At 43.0% G+C, this 17016-nt stretch overlaps 1 protein-coding gene across 2 annotated transcripts in view; it reads left to right on the plus strand.

Moving 5' to 3' along the window:
- The window catches only part of NRP2 (neuropilin 2), a 277836-nt gene that overhangs the window by 189189 nt on the left and 71631 nt on the right, over positions 1-17016 (plus strand). For both annotated transcript variants that reach the window (XM_029606320.1, XM_029606319.1), the window contains exons 13-14: positions 9727-9992; positions 11913-12009. In XM_029606320.1, coding sequence (XP_029462180.1) covers positions 9727-9992; positions 11913-12009 — 363 coding nt within the window. The remainder of the gene's footprint in view (positions 1-9726; positions 9993-11912; positions 12010-17016) is intronic.

The raw sequence follows: 17016 nt of genomic DNA on the forward strand, positions 1-17016 counted from the left end.
CCTATCCTCTCTTTCCCTCCCCCTTCAGCAAGGGAGAGATCTGGAAGGAAGCAGCGCTGTTTTTCCAGGGCCTTCATAGATGCCATTTTAACTTATAACCTATTCTCCCATGGTGGAGTGGCCGGACCTCCTTAATTAAGAAAAAGATTCCTTCTTCAATCGGTTTATGAAGGGACTGTAGCGCCTTAAAGCTAGTCAAGAAATGTATTTAGTCCGATAAAAAGATATCACCTTTCCCATATATTTTAATTTAGTGACTTTAATGTCTGCTTATTCACCCGAGAAACTTCCTTCCCCCTTTTTTTTTTTTTTGCTCCAAATCTTCTTTGTCACTCTGAAATGCTGTCATGTCCTCTGCAATACATACCATCCATGCCAAAGTGCTCTTGCGAACACCAAGACTGCCATTGTCTTTTGTCAGACATCTTCCACTACAGGGAGCTCTTTGAAGTGCATCCAGGCTGATCATCATAAACTTTCTCCGCTTCCTCTCTTTAAAGTCGCTGGCGTATGCCCGTGGTGAAGCTTCGGAGTCCAGCAACCGAAGCACTCGGAAGGCTGAACCAGAGCAATTTGCATTAAATATCACAGGAGGGTACAAGAGTGGGAAAGGATATGAAAATTAAAACTGGGAATTATTTCATTAAAGTCACCTGCATGTCAAGTTAGCAGCTAACATTTCATGAACAATAAAATCTTCTCAATGATTCAGAGACCGATGGCCTGGAATTTATATAAGGGTACTGGCAAAGCTCTCAGGAATCAGCTGCAGGTAGCTGCTGCGGCTTACAGACCGGCAGGACCGAGCAGAAAACCAGACCGTGCACACCGAAAGTTTCTCATGATGGGGCTTCTGCAGAAACTGTGACTTAAAATGTTCCTGTTTGCATTTTCCACAGGGTGGGTCTGTCTAGATAATAAGATCCGAGGTAGCAGCAGCCTAACTTATAAACAATGCACAATGACAAATCCTTGACTTACACCTCAGAGCTCTAAAGGCCAAACTCTTTCTCATCGCTGTCCCTTTAGTCCATCCTCCTTCTCTCCCCAGAAGTTTGTAATTTGTGGGCTTTGGTTTTTTTTTAATCTGGTACCCAGCTCAACAGGCTGCTCTGGTTAACCTGATCTTTGGCTTCCTCTTTCGTATTAAAAAAAAAAAAAAGAGAGAAAACCCAAAATCCAAGCGCCAGTCTTTTAGTTCCACTTCGGTCTTGCTGAGGCCGACTCGTATGTGCTGAAATGTGCTTGCCAGTGGAAAGAGGTATGGCTTCGGTGGGTTGGCATCGGAAGAGGAGGAAGAGTCTGTTGCCCTGACAACAGCACACACAGCTCTGCTCTAGCTGAGAGGAGCGAATTAGAGCAGGGCAGTAGCAGGAGAACACATGCAAGCTCTTCTCACCAAAACCAGTGTTCCTTGCAAGCCCAAGCACTGCGCACTGTCTCCCAAATGTTGCCACCCTTCCCAGGCACTTACCGCCCTTATAGTAACACATGCATGTTATCTCACTGGAGCCATTTCCTATCCCCCAGGCAAGCATTTTAGACTCCAACCCAATATCCACTTGCCAGCCAGCACTATGGCTTGTTCACTTCACCATATCCCCACTGGGGCTGTGTGCCTCATATTAAAATGCATGTCGCAATGCCCATTTAACCGTGGCTTCATCAAGCCGTGCATTTAAGCCAGTGAGAATGTTCTCCTTTACGCAGCCCATATACTGTCTCCCCCAGGGGGGGTTTCTCTAAACCCAAGAGCAAGTCTTAGATAAAATGTTTTAAAAGTGCACACACAAAAAAAGACGGAGACCTTAAAATGCAAAATTGCATGGTAGAGCTAAACATTTGACACTTACACATGTTCTTATTGTTGTCAGTAATCGTCGTCCCTCTTAGATACGCACTGAACCTCGCGTGGCTGTTTTTTCAGGGGGTCTCAATAAAATATGATTAACCATTTACTTAAGACAGTGTAGACTGCCAAACAGAACAGCTAAGGCCCGGCAGATCCCAAGGCTCAGTGGCTGCTAGAGGGACACAAAGAACAATCTGGCAGATGTTAGGATAACCACCTAGTTCCTGTCCTAATTTCTTAACCCTTTTCCCCCCCATGCGTTCTGTACTTGTTGTTTTTCTTTGTAAGATTAGGATTGCTGGATAAGTGCCAGGATATGATTTCAAAAACAGCCTGCTTCTAAAGACCGGGAATTAGCTTGTGAGGGCTTTTCTTATGAGTGTCAGGCAATGTTGTATAGCCACACAAGCGAGACAAAATGAGCCAACAGTGTAGCCTAGTGGCTAATTCATACGGCAGTAAAATAATATGGCACATGTCTGATTGTCTCCCTTACACTTAATCTCTTAATTTGTAAACTATTTGGTCTAATGTATCATTATGTGCAGCCCATGCTAGTCAATGTTGGGATCAGTCTTGCAATAAAGGCATTCAGAATTAATGACTGAGGCTAATTTAATGGGGAAAGGACGGCTTCCAGGAATCCAAAGAACATGCCCTGTTTTATAATTTTTAAATCCAGGAAAAGTTAAATCAGAATTTTAGTTTGGCTGTAAACTCAAACTCGTAACCAATATAAAGAAGGTATTCCATGACTGATGTACACCCACAGTGCCTGCTTCATTGGACGATACTTTCAAGTGTTATCTCATTGACGTTGACGAGTTGGATGATTGTTAATAACTAAAAATTGGTGGGCCTGAGGCAGTAGAGAGAGAACATTTCCCACCAGACTCTGATGTAATCATTCCCTGCCTATCTCTTTTAGTGTAATAATCTTTAATTAATATAATGAGCCTCCTGGAAGAAGGCAAAGACCTATTTTTATAACCCGGACTGGATTTTCCATTTCATTTCCTTTCCCCTGAGAATCCATAATTGGCCTTTCCTTTGTTAAAAAGCTCAGAATTGGGAGGGAGGGGGAGGCTGGATGAAGAGCCTGTTATAAGCAATATTTATGAAGATAATTTGACTTTGATTTGTTTGTTGTTGTTGGAAGGCCTGCCTTTCTTCTCTCCTATTCTCTGTATCTCTACTCCTCTGTTTTCATACCCAGACACAGTCTGCGTGCATATGAAATGCGTTACTTCAAGGAATGATATGTTTTTATTTCATGAGTAGTTGTGATTGAGGTCCATATTCCGAGAGCCGACGAGCAGGAAGAATATTTGGGTAAAGTTCACAGCTGGTTATGTATCTCGCTGAACGTGGCCAGCCAAAGTCATCCAGATAACTTTAGGACTGCTTTTTGGCACAACCAAATATAACCAGATAACTTATATGGATAATGTTGAATATTGGCCTTATCAATGTAAGTTAGCCCTGCCCTATAATGCCTCCAATTTATCCAGATATGTGTTTTTTCTTGATAAGTCTGAGGCGCTCAGAGTGGCCGGATTTTTAAATCCCATAGTTTGGCCGGCTAAGTCATGAACTTAGCTGGACAAACCGTTTCAAGATGGACCTCACCGTCACTCAAACGTGGCTGATCTAAAATCATGAGGGCAATTGTCAAAGGGATTTCCATGGGTAAAAAAAACAAAACGTTTTACCCACATAAACTTGGCTGTCTGAAAATTGCACAACCTGTATGAAAGTAAAAGTGAGCGTAGAGTTTCACAACCCCCATGCTCTCATAGGCACTGGGGTGGAGAAAACTGCACACGTGGTTTTGGTTGTAAAAGTACCGGCAGAAAGAGCAGACGCAAACCTCTGTGGCTACTTTTACTTTGAAAACTGCCCAAGGAAAAAGAACACGTGGGCTTGGTAGTTTGAGAACTTGTGCAAAGACCATCTCTGACGGGGTAATTTTAAAACAGACTGCCTATGGCAGTCGGCAAATCTGCATGCAAGTTACATCAAATTTCAAAGCGCAAGTCCGCTTCAAAAACTGTCCCACTAAATGTACCCGCACACAATTACACCTGCTATTGTCTGCGTGGAAGACATTCGGGAAAATGCCAAAGCATGCGTGCAAGTCCAGACTCCCTTCTCAGCTCCACCCCCGGAAACCCTCCGTTCAGTCCGGCGAAAATTCCGCACAGACGGGCCATACGCTCATAACTTCACCTGCGTACCAGCTGGATAATTTTATAACGAGCCATTTCTGCTGGTAAAGCACCATTTTATCCATGGAAATGACTTTTGAAGTTACCCTTCCTGTGACTTGGCCATTCACAGTGAGGGGAAATAACGCCGCTCCTGCAGGGATCAGTGGCAGCCACTGGCCGGCTGGAGTTGGGGATACTGTGATGGCAGCATTCAAAGCACCCGGGGGATGTTAATAGTTAGAAGGGAACCCTCCTGGCCATAGACTGTTGCTGCAATGGCTGGGCTAAGGAAGTTGAAAGGGGGATATAAAAATAGGAGGAAACCCTATGGGTGGCTGCACCTGAAGGCTCATGATGCCAGAGTCCAACAGTGACTGCTTCTTATTGAACAAGAAGTCCAAAGTTTAACGTCCTGCCAATCGTGGTGTCCATCCCGTGGCCAGCTCTCTTCACCTGCCACCTTCTTCCTGGGTCTGGCCTTAGGCATGGCGCGTGCGCAATCCCCATGCTGTTAAAGGCACTGCAGTGGGAACTGCTCCACGATGCACGCCCTTGATGTATCAACTGGGGACCTTTAATTCCACCCATGCAGTTCTCCTTTGCTTCAGCAACAGGTCTCCTGTCGAGCATCTGCCCACAGAGCGTATTGCACCTTGTCTTGTCCTGCTCTTGAACTTCCTGCCCGTCTGTCCTGGGTTCCTGCCTGTCGTCGAGACAGGTGGCGAGCGAGGCAAAGTCAGAAACCGTCCAAGGGAACAGCGAGGAGGCAACTGAGAGGCAGGAACCACAGTGCCCTCTCAACCTTAGAATGGACCTTTACCTGGCCTGCTGCCTGCCATGACCTGGCATTGGACCCTGACTATGCCTTGCTTGCTGTCTGTCACAGCCTTGGACCTGACACTGGCCCTGTCTTGCCTGCCACCTGCCATGACCTTGGACCGGACACCTACCCCGCTTTGGCCTGCAGACCACCATGAGAAGGGTTAAGCCTCTTGGTCACACTTTCCCATCTCGTTGGCTCAAGGGTCCACTCCAAGCTGGTTACACAAAGCAGGAGAAGGAAACTGCTGGACCAAATGAAAAAACAAACAAAAAAAAATAAGCAGATCGCACATTCACCTTCTTGAAATTATGCTTTCATTTCTTTTTGTGATGTATATTATGCTAAATGTAGAGAGGGAGATATTCAGCACCCCTTACTCAGATAAGCAGGGACATATCCAGCTGTGTGGCGATGTCTGAATATCTAGCCCCGGTCAGCAGTCACCACTTTGCTGGATTACTAAGAAGGCGCTCAGCTGCGTGATGAGAGAGACGGAGGCGTAATGGGAAGGAGCTACTTTTCCAGCTAACTTAGGCCTGGATTCCCCATTCTAACGCAGAATGGTGAATCCAGCGAAAACGGGGGTCAGGGGGTGAGGGGGGCGGGCCTGTGAAAGCCGGTAGCCATCGCACCTAGAGTCGTGTTATCGCGGTGTTATCGCTCCCGGTTTTTGCACCCAATAGCACAACCGTGAAAGATGGCACTATTCGGCGCGCTACTGGCGACGATAACGATGCTTACCTTATCGCCGCCAGTGAAGACATCACAGCGTCCATCTTCTCACCGCCCCGACTCCTCCCCTCGCCGCCCCGATGCCACCCCCGGAAAGCTATTGCATGCGAAAAGGGACTTTTCACGTGTGATAGCCGCTTATCGCACATGATAAGCGATGGAAAATGACCCCCTTAGCTAGATAAGTGACGATATTCCCACTTCTCCGGCTAAGTTATCTGAATAACCCCCTCATTTATCAAAATGCGCTAAGGCGTTTTCGCATGCGTTAAAGGCTTATCACATGCGAAAAGCGCCGTTAATGCATGCGATAAGCCCTTAACGCATGTGAAACCACCATATCGTACGGTGCGATGCAAATCTGAAAAAGAGGAGGAGTTAGGGGGCGAGAGTGGGCTGGGTTTACCATTTTGTGAAGCCCTATCGCACGGCTGAAGTATACACATAATTGCAAATAATTACTCCCCAAAGCCAGCTCTGTTCACTGTGGGTAGACTTACTCATCTAGGCCATATGCATGTAAGTTTTTCAGCATATCGAGCGGGCAGTTTTATAACGACTCTTTACCATGGCTAAAGCACTGTTTTACCCTCAGAAATGCTATTATAAAATTACCCTCAATAAGTGCTTTTATAATAAGACACTATTGCCTCGTTTCTGCAAAGCTGCTGACCTGGAGAGATTCCTCCCTTGGAATTTTTTCTCGTGCTTCAGACATGGAATTCGGATCAGCTTGGGGAATATGTGGCTTTGTCCCATGGAGATTTGCCTGGAACAGCCTCCCAGAGAAGGTGTAGGAAATCAAAATAGCAGCACTGTAATCCAAGCAAGCCTGGGATAAGCACAGAGGATTCTTAGGTGTGAGGAAATGAGGGGGAAAGTCAGAGATCATTGCACCAGGAATGAAATTGGGCTGACAGATGGGCCTTACGGTCCTTGTTTGCTTTCATACCCTATGTTTCTGCATTGTATGCATGTGCACATTTTGCATGCCTCCGAATTTTGCACGAATAGTGGTGCACACAAATCGATGGACGAAACTTACAGAATCTGCTGTTGATGAATTTTTAAAATAAATTTTCCAGGCCAAATTTGTCTTTGCAGCAGCCTTGTGTGTCAGACTTAGCAGTGACTGCAGGTTTCAGCAGGGCTGACCTCCTCTGCTCGCCCCTAATCCTTGCTGTCAGGCTCTTATCGCCCGGCGTGGGCTCACTGTAATCTGTCCTGCTGGCCCTGGGATTCTGGTCCTTGGCTTTGCCAGTGGATTAGTTACGCTGTGTGGTTTATGAGGTGGTTGGATATGAGCTTGGGTTTTGTGAGTGCATCAAGCAATTTCGATAACAGAGAGGAAGAAATGTTTACAGGGGATGTTAAACTGTGTGTGTGTGTGTGTGTGTATAAATTGTTGATGCAACTTTATTAGTATTCTTGATTAAAATAAAAGTGAACATATGTAGGGAAACAATAATATGTTTGCTATTTTTAGAAAAGAAATACCTCCTGCTGAGAAAAATCTCTTACTTTCTAACATCCTGACAGAGAGCAGAATAGCTTTATTGTTCTGTTCAGACTCCTTCATCATCGTCATATGGTTTTCACCCCCACCCCCTTCCTTGATTTTCCTTCCACTATAAAGCTCACTGCCAGAATCCAGGGCAAAAAAGGATAAAGCACATCTTCTTTATGCCGGGTGGTCTTCTGCCAAGAAGGCCCCACGGCACAACCAGTTCAGGCTGCAAAAAACACAGCCATACTCGGCCTGGATGGGAAGCAAAGTCCCCTAATCAGGTTCAAAGATTGCTGGGACTCGATCAAGCTGAAAGTGGGCACAGTCACTGAGTTTTAAAATGTTTCTAACAAATGGAAGGACATGGAACCTTTAAGAGGCAGACTTTTTTTTTTTCCCCCCCCTTTCAAATAGCAAAAGCAAAACTTAAATGACGTAATCCTCAGAGAGTGGCGTTTGCTGAGTGAGATACTGGCATGTTCTGGTTGAAATAATATGATACAGATAGATATATGCCCTGGAATGTCTGCTTGCCCTTAGGAAAAGGTTAACATAGCTTCACCTTCCCAGGAGGACTGCATTGTGGTTCAGGTTTTCCATTGTTTTGACCTTGTTAGTGATTCTGGTAAGCTGCTCAGAAAGAAGCATGTTGTTATACGTCCTCCTGATGGTAGTTCTTGCGTGGCAGCTGGTATGTCCGACTGTCCAGCTCTGTCTGGTTAGAGCAGTGGACTGCAAACCAGTGAAGCTGCTGCTCCTTGTGACATTGGGCAAATCACTTCAGCCTCCATTACCTCAGGTACAAACTTAGATCCTCATTTACTAAGCATTTTTGTCATAGACGCAGAATGGGAGAAAAGCTGTGGTAATCCAGGCCCGTAGTTTGTAATCCGTCTGGGGATAGGGAGATACCTACAGTACCTGAATGTAATCCACCTTGAAGTGCTGAAAGATGAACTATAAATAACATTACATAAATGAAAGGTTTAGGTGACTAAAACTAACTCATTTACAATGATGCTTTGGATACATATTTTATTTTTCATTCAAGTAGGAACCCAGCACAGTAGAGAGACACTTCATTTTGTTACTTATTTGTTAAGACGTGGGTTTTTCCTGATCTTTTCATTATTTCTAGCCTCTTTCTGCTTCCCTACATTTTCTTTATTTGCTGTAGCATTTATATTGTACTTGAAAGCAGGCACTATACAGGTGACATACAGCGAATTCCTTCTCTGAAAGGCTTACTTGAGTCACATGAAGATAAAGTGGCTTGTCCAAGGTCGTAGTGAGTGGCCATGGCAAAAGCAGGACTTGAACTCAGATCCTAGGCCATTAACCTAATGAATATACTACTACTTCTTCCTTGATAATCATGCTATAAAATCTAATTTTGAAAAACTATGTACCAGTCAAAGGACCCAACTAGACTCATATTCCTGGCATTGTGGGAGATTCATCCATTTCAGCATATTATCACATTTTCCTGTGGCTGCTTCTACTGCTAAGAAGGTCCTTTGCCTGTCACCAAGTATCGTGTACAAAATCTCCATCACATTAATCCAATCACCCTCTATTCAAAGAGATTTAGATTAGATTGCCTTTGCTAGGTTAGAAAGTAAAACCTCGTTTGTGTTGGACTAAGCATGGGAAATTGTATGCCCAGGATGGTAGAGACTAATGAGAGAGACAGCAAAGACGGAACTTGGATAAGGAGCAAGCGTCTATGGCTGGCAGCTGTGATATGTCCATAACAGTGTGGACCAGAATAACTGGACATTCTGGATGGGCCAATTTGTCTTTGTCAGCCATCATCTAGCATGTTATTCTCTATGGCACAGCTGTTGTGTAAATAGAAGGGGATGACTTGACACCGTGCTGTCGCCTCCTTACCCCTGAAAGTTAAATGTATAGCATCATTTGCATACTTTCCGTGAAAATTCAAGCGTGGTAGAAATCAGATAGTGTTATGCTGTCTTGTTATTTTACTAACAGATGGAGATGACTGGAAACGATCATAGGGACCATCTCCCCGTGTTTTTACAGTCTATGCTTGATTTTCAAAGCAACTTAGGTGCACAAAACCCTATTTTATGCATGCAAGTAGCGCTTTAAAAATCAATTGGAGAGCTGCATGGGTAAAAGTATATGCAAAACCCCATTTCATGCATACTTTTACACACGCTAGCAAGAAATGTCCCTGGGGATGGAGTTGGGGGCAGAGAAAGCATTTGCGTGCATGCTTTCAGTTTCCAAAAGGTGTAACTTTCTGCATGTTGTGTATAACCATTCTGGGACAACCTGCAAATTTTCAATGCTGACTTACCCTACATAGGCTAAAGAGGTTTCTTCTGAAAAATTCAGTTTGGTTTTCTGCATTTATTTTCAGATTAACAATAATATTCTCTGTGACATGTCCCTTCTCTGCTCCTCATTGGCTCCTTGTTTGAGGGCAGGGTTTGCACGATGGTGTTCTAAGATTGCTATTTTCATGTGCACATAATCAGACAAGAATGGATCTTGCACGTGACATACACAAGGGATGCCCCAGCACTTAAGACCAGTCAGAGGATGACATTTTCTTTGTGTGTTTGTTTCTTAGGCGACAACAAAAATTACTTAAGGCTACCTAGCAACGGAAGGAGAGAGGGACACCGTGCCCGACTTATCAGCCCCAAGATCTCCTTGCCCAGGAGTGCCCTCTGCATGGTATTCCAGTACCAGGCATCAGATGGAAATGGAGGAGCTCTGCAGGTACGGCGAGAAGCTAACCAGGAGATGAAGTTATTGTGGATCATTAATGAAGACCAAGGAAGCGAGTGGAAAGAAGGCCGAATCATCTTGCCAAGCTACGATATGGAATACCAGGTATGATGCTACTAAGAGGTTTGTATTGCAATCACCTCAAGAGCCATTGTTCTGATACTCAGTCACTCACCATCACAAATACTGATTTAGCAGTGTTATTTTTTTCTTTGTGCTGTTGTGGTAACTGAATTGTATTCTCTGTGTTATTCACCCTGCACCTATCAATAATGATTGTTTATAACATGGCCTTCAATGCATTTTTACATTTGGTCAAAAGCTTCTTCAGCAAATAGGCCTCTCTTTTCTGTCCATTTCAGATGTCTCTCTATCCGGCTTATCTTAGAGTCAGTCCCATATATTTAAAAGAGATGAATGCAAACAACAAAAGAGTCGTCATGACAGATTGTTTGCCTTAATAATGGTATAAAATAGTGCAAAATAGCATTCAGGGTACTGTTCACAGTGTAGCATAGTGGTGATCAGATTGTAGTGTGCAGTATTGTTCTGGACATAAACCAGCGATTGTGCTTGGGTTATTTTACAGAGTACCGGTAACTTGTTCTTATGCATGTATAAGAAATTACTTTTTGTGTTTCACAGATTTCCTTTTGGGGGGATTCTCCCTTCTGTCAAATATTGACAAACTAGTCTTTTTTTTTTTTGTTAAACTGGGGGCATAAGAACAGATTTAAAATACAATGGAGTAGTTTGATTGTTCCTCCCAGGTGTAGTTTCCCCCTAGCAGCTGAAACCATAACAAACTGTAATCAGTTTGCTGACTCTATTTAGCATAACTAGTAGCGTCTACATGTGACAGAAACCAGCAACTGTGACTAATTACTTGTGTTAAGTGACTATTACAACACTGGCACTGTGGCTTCAATAGTTGCACACTTGACAGAGTTGGAAGTTAAATCAAAGTAGGCAATCTGATCTCTCGGGAGGACAGGGATAAGGCAGCCAGTTCGTCTACCCCCAGCCTGAGAGCAGCAGTAGACTGGCTTTTGGCTGGTGCGGCAGTCACTTCCTGGATTTACTTTCCAGATGATGACAGGGAAAATACAGGAAGCCTGAATAAGCAGAGCTGTAACAGAGCAGGCAGATATGCTAAACATTTCCCTCCGCATTCTGAGTTAGCAATATCATTTGCACAACCTGAAAAAGCATGCCATTCTTGTAGAGTCGTGTCATGTTTTTAGAGCTATTTGAAAATCAACAGGGCCTGGGAAAAATGACAAATCCTCACATGCAGGAGGACAGACCTTTCTGCAGTAAGGTGACAAAACTGTCAGGACCCCTTTTTTCAATGGAAGTCCTTTCCAATAAAACCAGCCAACCAACCAGGGAATTTATGAATTAATTTGGAGCGGGGAAAATAATTGCTAGGCCCTTGCCTTCTCTCTTCCTTCTATCCTGTTCATCATTCTTCCCACTATCAGTTGGGTGAAGATTTATATTTTCACACAGTAAAAAGATAATTACAAAGCTTCTACTAGACGGTCCAAGGTATGAAGAATAAGCGAGAGAGAGAGAGAGAGAGGAGGAATAGGAACGGTCCTTTCAGTTATTTCTTCAGCTCCCTGTTACTTTACTATTAACTGTGCTTTTCCCTTAAAATGAACTATTTTTGAAAAGCAGGACCCACAGTTTGCCTCACTGCAGGAAACCAATTTGCAAATTCTAATTTTGCCTCAATGAAAGGGCAGTGTTACTTTGTTAAAAATTAAGTCTGGTTTTGTTGTTTTTTTTTTCTTTTTTGACTGCAAGCATGAATGTTTGCACAAAACATTCTACAGCTGACTAGATCACCTCCCATTTTGTATCCAGAGAAATGGGCAGTATTATGTTTTGGAGGCAGCACTTATAGAACTAGAATGTTGCCTGCGTTTCCAAGCTCTCTGGTGCAGAGGTGGCAGGTTTCTGTTTGCAAAGTTTCAGAAGAGGCGCACTATGTTTCATTTTGAGATTTTGTACTTGTAGATCGTATTTGAAGGCATTGTGGGCACAGGCTATTCAGGAGAGATTGCCATTGATGACATTCGAATAGATGCCGATATCCCGTTGGAGCACTGCATGGGTATGTTAATTGTCATCACTTCCTGCCACTACTTCAGACTCTAGGCAAAGCAATTAGAGCGATAGAGCAGACTGCTGGAGGATACCTCTAGATTCAGGACGCCAAGGCCAGCCAGGGGTCTGGAACAGAATTTTCTTTCTAATTATTTGCTAATTTCTACAGCATGCCTACACTGTAAATGGAGGCATTTTCTATAATATTAAGAATATTTCCCTGTGGTTGAAAGTTCCTGGAACAATTTTTTAATACTGAGAGATTTTTCTTTTGATGATGTGTTGCACACTACTAGAACATTTCTGTAATATTCTGGTTTTGAATCTTAAACGGCCTAGTTTTAATTATGTAAGAAAATACTGGTTATTCAATAAAGGGAAACATCTAGTAGAACATGCCAAGGATAAGCATAAACAAAGTTTTGTTATCTGACTTTCCCGTCAGGAGCCAGACATTGCACAGATATGAAACTCTGTGACTCCTCATTCGACAGAGTAATAATTTAGTTTATTTAAAAGACTTATATTTGGCGCAAATACAGAGAATCCTATTTGAGGCAGAGCACAGTATCAGTATGCTGCTGTTATGTAACTCTTCTGTTTGAAAATCCAGCATCCGGATTTTAAAGAGTATAAATAACTAAAAATTTGGAAGATGAGAGGTTTTGTATTTTTCTTGGGGTCCTCCCACTGCAATATAATATACATAATGCAAAGTATGGAAATGCTGTGCCATTAAAAAGGGATCAGGTAGTGATAAAGAGATTGAGGTTATTCCTCTACTGAACGACCAATATTTTCTTCCATAATTAAAAATGAATGCTAGGTCTTTTGGCATTCAAAACCAGAATAATACAGAAATTCTGGAGTGATCAAAAGGATTATCAAAAGGATTATCAAAAGGAAAAAATATTTAAAATAAATGTCCCAGGTACCTTCAACGAAAGGCAGGTATGCTTAGTATTAATTTGCATGTGTAATGTTTCTGTGTACTGTTGATGAAGAGATTTTAATATGTGCATCACCTTAGGCAAACTATTTTAGATGGGGAAGGCGGTTTAAAACTGATCTTAAATAAATAAAATATGATGTAGAAATGCCCCAGGTTACAGTATATGTCACAAGCACTTTTAGGAAGATAAACTCGCAAAGCAAAGCTGTGCGGGTCTGACACCTGCATGTGACGCCTCAGTTCCTATAAGTGCGGCCTTCCTGATGAGTACTCCCACAGTAGAACAGGTCAAAGTCCTGTCACAACGCCAGATTCTTCACATTTCTTACAATGCAAAATGCATAACTATATCAAATTGTGCTGCAAACTGTTTGTAATGTTATCATTCACTCCCCGCTGGTCGCTTGTGAAGAGGGGGCCAGCTAACAGGCAGGGCAATAATCAAAGCCATGTCCAGGGGTAAAACAGAAGTTTACCTATGAAAATGAGCTGCTGGACGAGTACCCCCACCCTCTGTGCAGGTAAAATTAAATGCGTTGTCCTGCAGCGCGTTTAAGTTGGGGGAAGGCAATAGATGACGCAGATGACACTTTCAAATTTTATACCTGTTATTTCCAAGGGAAAACGTGCCTGCAGGAAAAGCAGGCACAAATTCTCTGCAGGTACTTTTTTTTTTGTCCCACGGCTATAATCAAAGCAAAACCATGTGCTTATTTTTTTTTATAATTATTGATGCAAACCTTGCAGGCAAAAAGTGATTACTGCCCCAAATATACATGTGGGGGAAGGAAAGCAACAGACAGCATTTAAGAGCCAAATTCACTGAAGCAGTTTTTTTTTTCCTTCTCTTTCTTCTAATGCTGCCATTGCATTATGCACTAGAAGTTTCTTATATTCCCTCATACAAGAAAGGTGTCATCTGATGAGCTATTGACTGTTTTAATTCAGTTTTCTACATATCCATACCTGGAAGCACTCTGCATTCCTCCCAAAGACTCAGGAAATTGTACCAATCGCTGGGTCTCCGAGGAAACGCTAGAAGGTTCCGGGCCTCTCTGTTTACTGCTCCAGCCACTCCCTTTCAGTAAGGCTGCAGAGTACAGGAGGAGAAGGGTGAGCTTGGAGCACACACTGCAGGTAGCATGTAGGGAGATGTTGGTGAGGGGCTGCAACAGATACACCTCAGCCTGCAGCTGTGATTCCAGGACTTGGAACTCAGCTGAGAGTAGAATGAGGGTGCACAAGTCAAGGAGCTGTCACATGCTGGGAGCATCCCTGGAGGGGGGGAAAGTAGTAGTAGTGGGGAAGAGTGTTGATTACTCATGAGGGGGTGGAGAGTGAAAGACAGTAACATGATGCACATCATTACTTCCCCCCGCCTTGCTAATAAACAGCAATCTCAGGGTGACCACAACTCAAAAGTTCCCAAGTGTGTACACATACACACACACACACACACACACTCTCTATTTATCTGAGTGTATGTGTGTGTATATATTTGTATGTATCTTTTTATCAAACATAACAGCAGTCATTAGCTAGTCAGACGATTCCTTTCCTTCATTCTAGGTTTCTGATTGAGAGGCAGATTTTAAAAGAAGTGCACGCACAGATTTTATAACATGTGTGCACTGACGTCCGCATGTTATAAAATCTGATACCCGCAGGCACATGCGTGCCCAATTTTATACTGGCGTGCACATGTGCGCATGGGTGGCACGTAAGGGGGGATTTTCTTAAAATCATGCGGCAACACAATCAGGACATCCCCAGTTCCCTCCCGGTCCGCTCCAATTAAGGAGCATACTGGGAGGGAACGTCCCTATCCCCCTACCTAGTCTTTGCCCCTTTTCTCCTCTCCTCTCCTCTCATACTCCTAACCCCCCCAACTATTAGAATTTTTTTTGTTTTACAACTTACTTCATCTTCCGAGGTGAAGTAAGTTGTGCGCGCCAGCCGGCTGCCGGCGCGTGAGACACCAGGACAGCACAAAATGGGACTGTCCCGCTGGCCCCCTCCCTTTCCCCATCCCCAGCCCACCCCTTTTTGCTCTGCTGGCACTTCTCTGCAAACTGGCAGATATGAGCGTCGCCGGGCCATTTTGAAAATGTGCTTGGCGGGCGCTCGGCCCGGCCACACGCGTATCTGCCGGGATTTCTGCGTGCTGGCATTTTAAAATTGACCTTCATGTTTTTAGTTTTATAGTTCAGGAAGCTCTAACCAACAATGGGTTACTGTGCAATCTGTGTTTAGCGCAGAGCATATGAGGGGTTGTATGAATGTTAGGGATAATTCACGCAATGGAAAAATGATACACACACACATAAAATGTAAGTGTTTCTGCATGCCACAATGACCTCCACATTAATGTCCACCATTCACTAGGGAGAATCTCAACAGGATAGGAAATCAACTGCCAGGCAACATTATATGCTTGGAAGGACAGATGGATTTAAAGAAAGCTTGCTAGAGCGTGCACAAACATACCAGAACAAAAAAAAGAACCATTTGACACGAAGGCTCTGGTAGAAGAATTAAAGTGGCAGTGTTTCATTCCCTGGGTAAATTGAGGATTTTGGGGAATTGTAAATAAAGCAGAGTAGTTGCCATGTTAGATCAAGGCAAACAAAGGTTAACAAACAAGCTGTAGGTGATATATTATATTAATCCAATATAAAGATATTTGTGAAGAGCCAATTCAAGGATATTAGATGTCCTAGTTGAACCTTATTGCATTTTCATCCTTCCCCCATCCTCCAGCTCTCTACATACATAATTAAATTGTGAATTTATAATAAGAGATATTACATGCAAAGAACTTTCACATTATAGTCTTCTGAGGTAAAACTATCACTTACAACATAGCGTATTATATTTACATGCACTGCTGTGGTGCCAATCAGAAAACCCTACAAAAAAAGTAAAAAAAGACATTTAGAATCTGTATGGTATTAGGCCTATTGTAATGTATGTTGGGTGTGGGCTTGGCCTGCAGAAATCCGTATATAAACTGAATTACAATTATAAAATAGTAAATCTCCTATACAAAAACAGCACTGACTGCTAGCATTCAAACAGTAACAACCTTACCTATGAAAAGGCTACACTGCAAATATTACACCAGGCCCTGCAATATACCGCCTTGTAGAAAAACAGAACAAGCCAGGCTGCTATAGATCCCTATCCAAAGCTACACACTAGCAGAATTCCTCACCTCTGTTACACATGCAGAATACAGACTGATCCTCACCAAATACAGAATAAAGAGACCATAAGGTATAATAAATAAAAATGGGCAGACAAAAACTGCAGTGCAACAAAGGAAAAATAGAAGAATCATCATTCCTCATAAACCATCAAATAATACAATCAATAAATATAAAACATCATAATAGTAAAACCATACTAATTAAAAGAATAAATATTTCAAAACTGCTGGCCAACAGAATATCCAATAATCAAAAACTCTTAATTTTTTTTAAATAATTCAAAACAGATGATACATCAAATAACACCCAATAATAAAATCTAATAAGGATTTTTTAAACCCCCCCCCCCCCCACCTTTTCCATACCTGGGAATTGTTGATTTCCAGTTGCCTTGAGATTATTGTGGATTAGCCAGGACTGGAGAGAGTGAGTTGTTGCACATAAACAACTTTCTTCTCTTTCTCTCATATACACACACTCTCATGTTCATTCTCTTTCACACACACACACAAACACACACCTTATCTCATATATATACACACACACACACGCCTGTGCTTTCATACTTACAATGCTCTCTTATAACCACTGACATGCACAGGCTCTCTCTCACACATACACACATGCTCCCGCTCACTCCCACTCACATACTCATGTACTGTCTCTCTCTCTCTCTCTCTCTCACACACACACACACACACACACACACACACACACACACACACACACACTCTCTTCTCTCACAATGCTGTCTCTCACATTAACACGCTATCTCACTCTTTCTCAAACACACACTTTCTCTCTTAAATGCTCTCTCACTCTTCTGCTCTTCTGGGCACAAGCTGTGGCAACT

Source organism: Rhinatrema bivittatum, chromosome 6 (assembly GCF_901001135.1).
Source record: "Rhinatrema bivittatum chromosome 6, aRhiBiv1.1, whole genome shotgun sequence".
Taxonomy (NCBI): Eukaryota; Metazoa; Chordata; class Amphibia; order Gymnophiona; family Rhinatrematidae; genus Rhinatrema; species Rhinatrema bivittatum.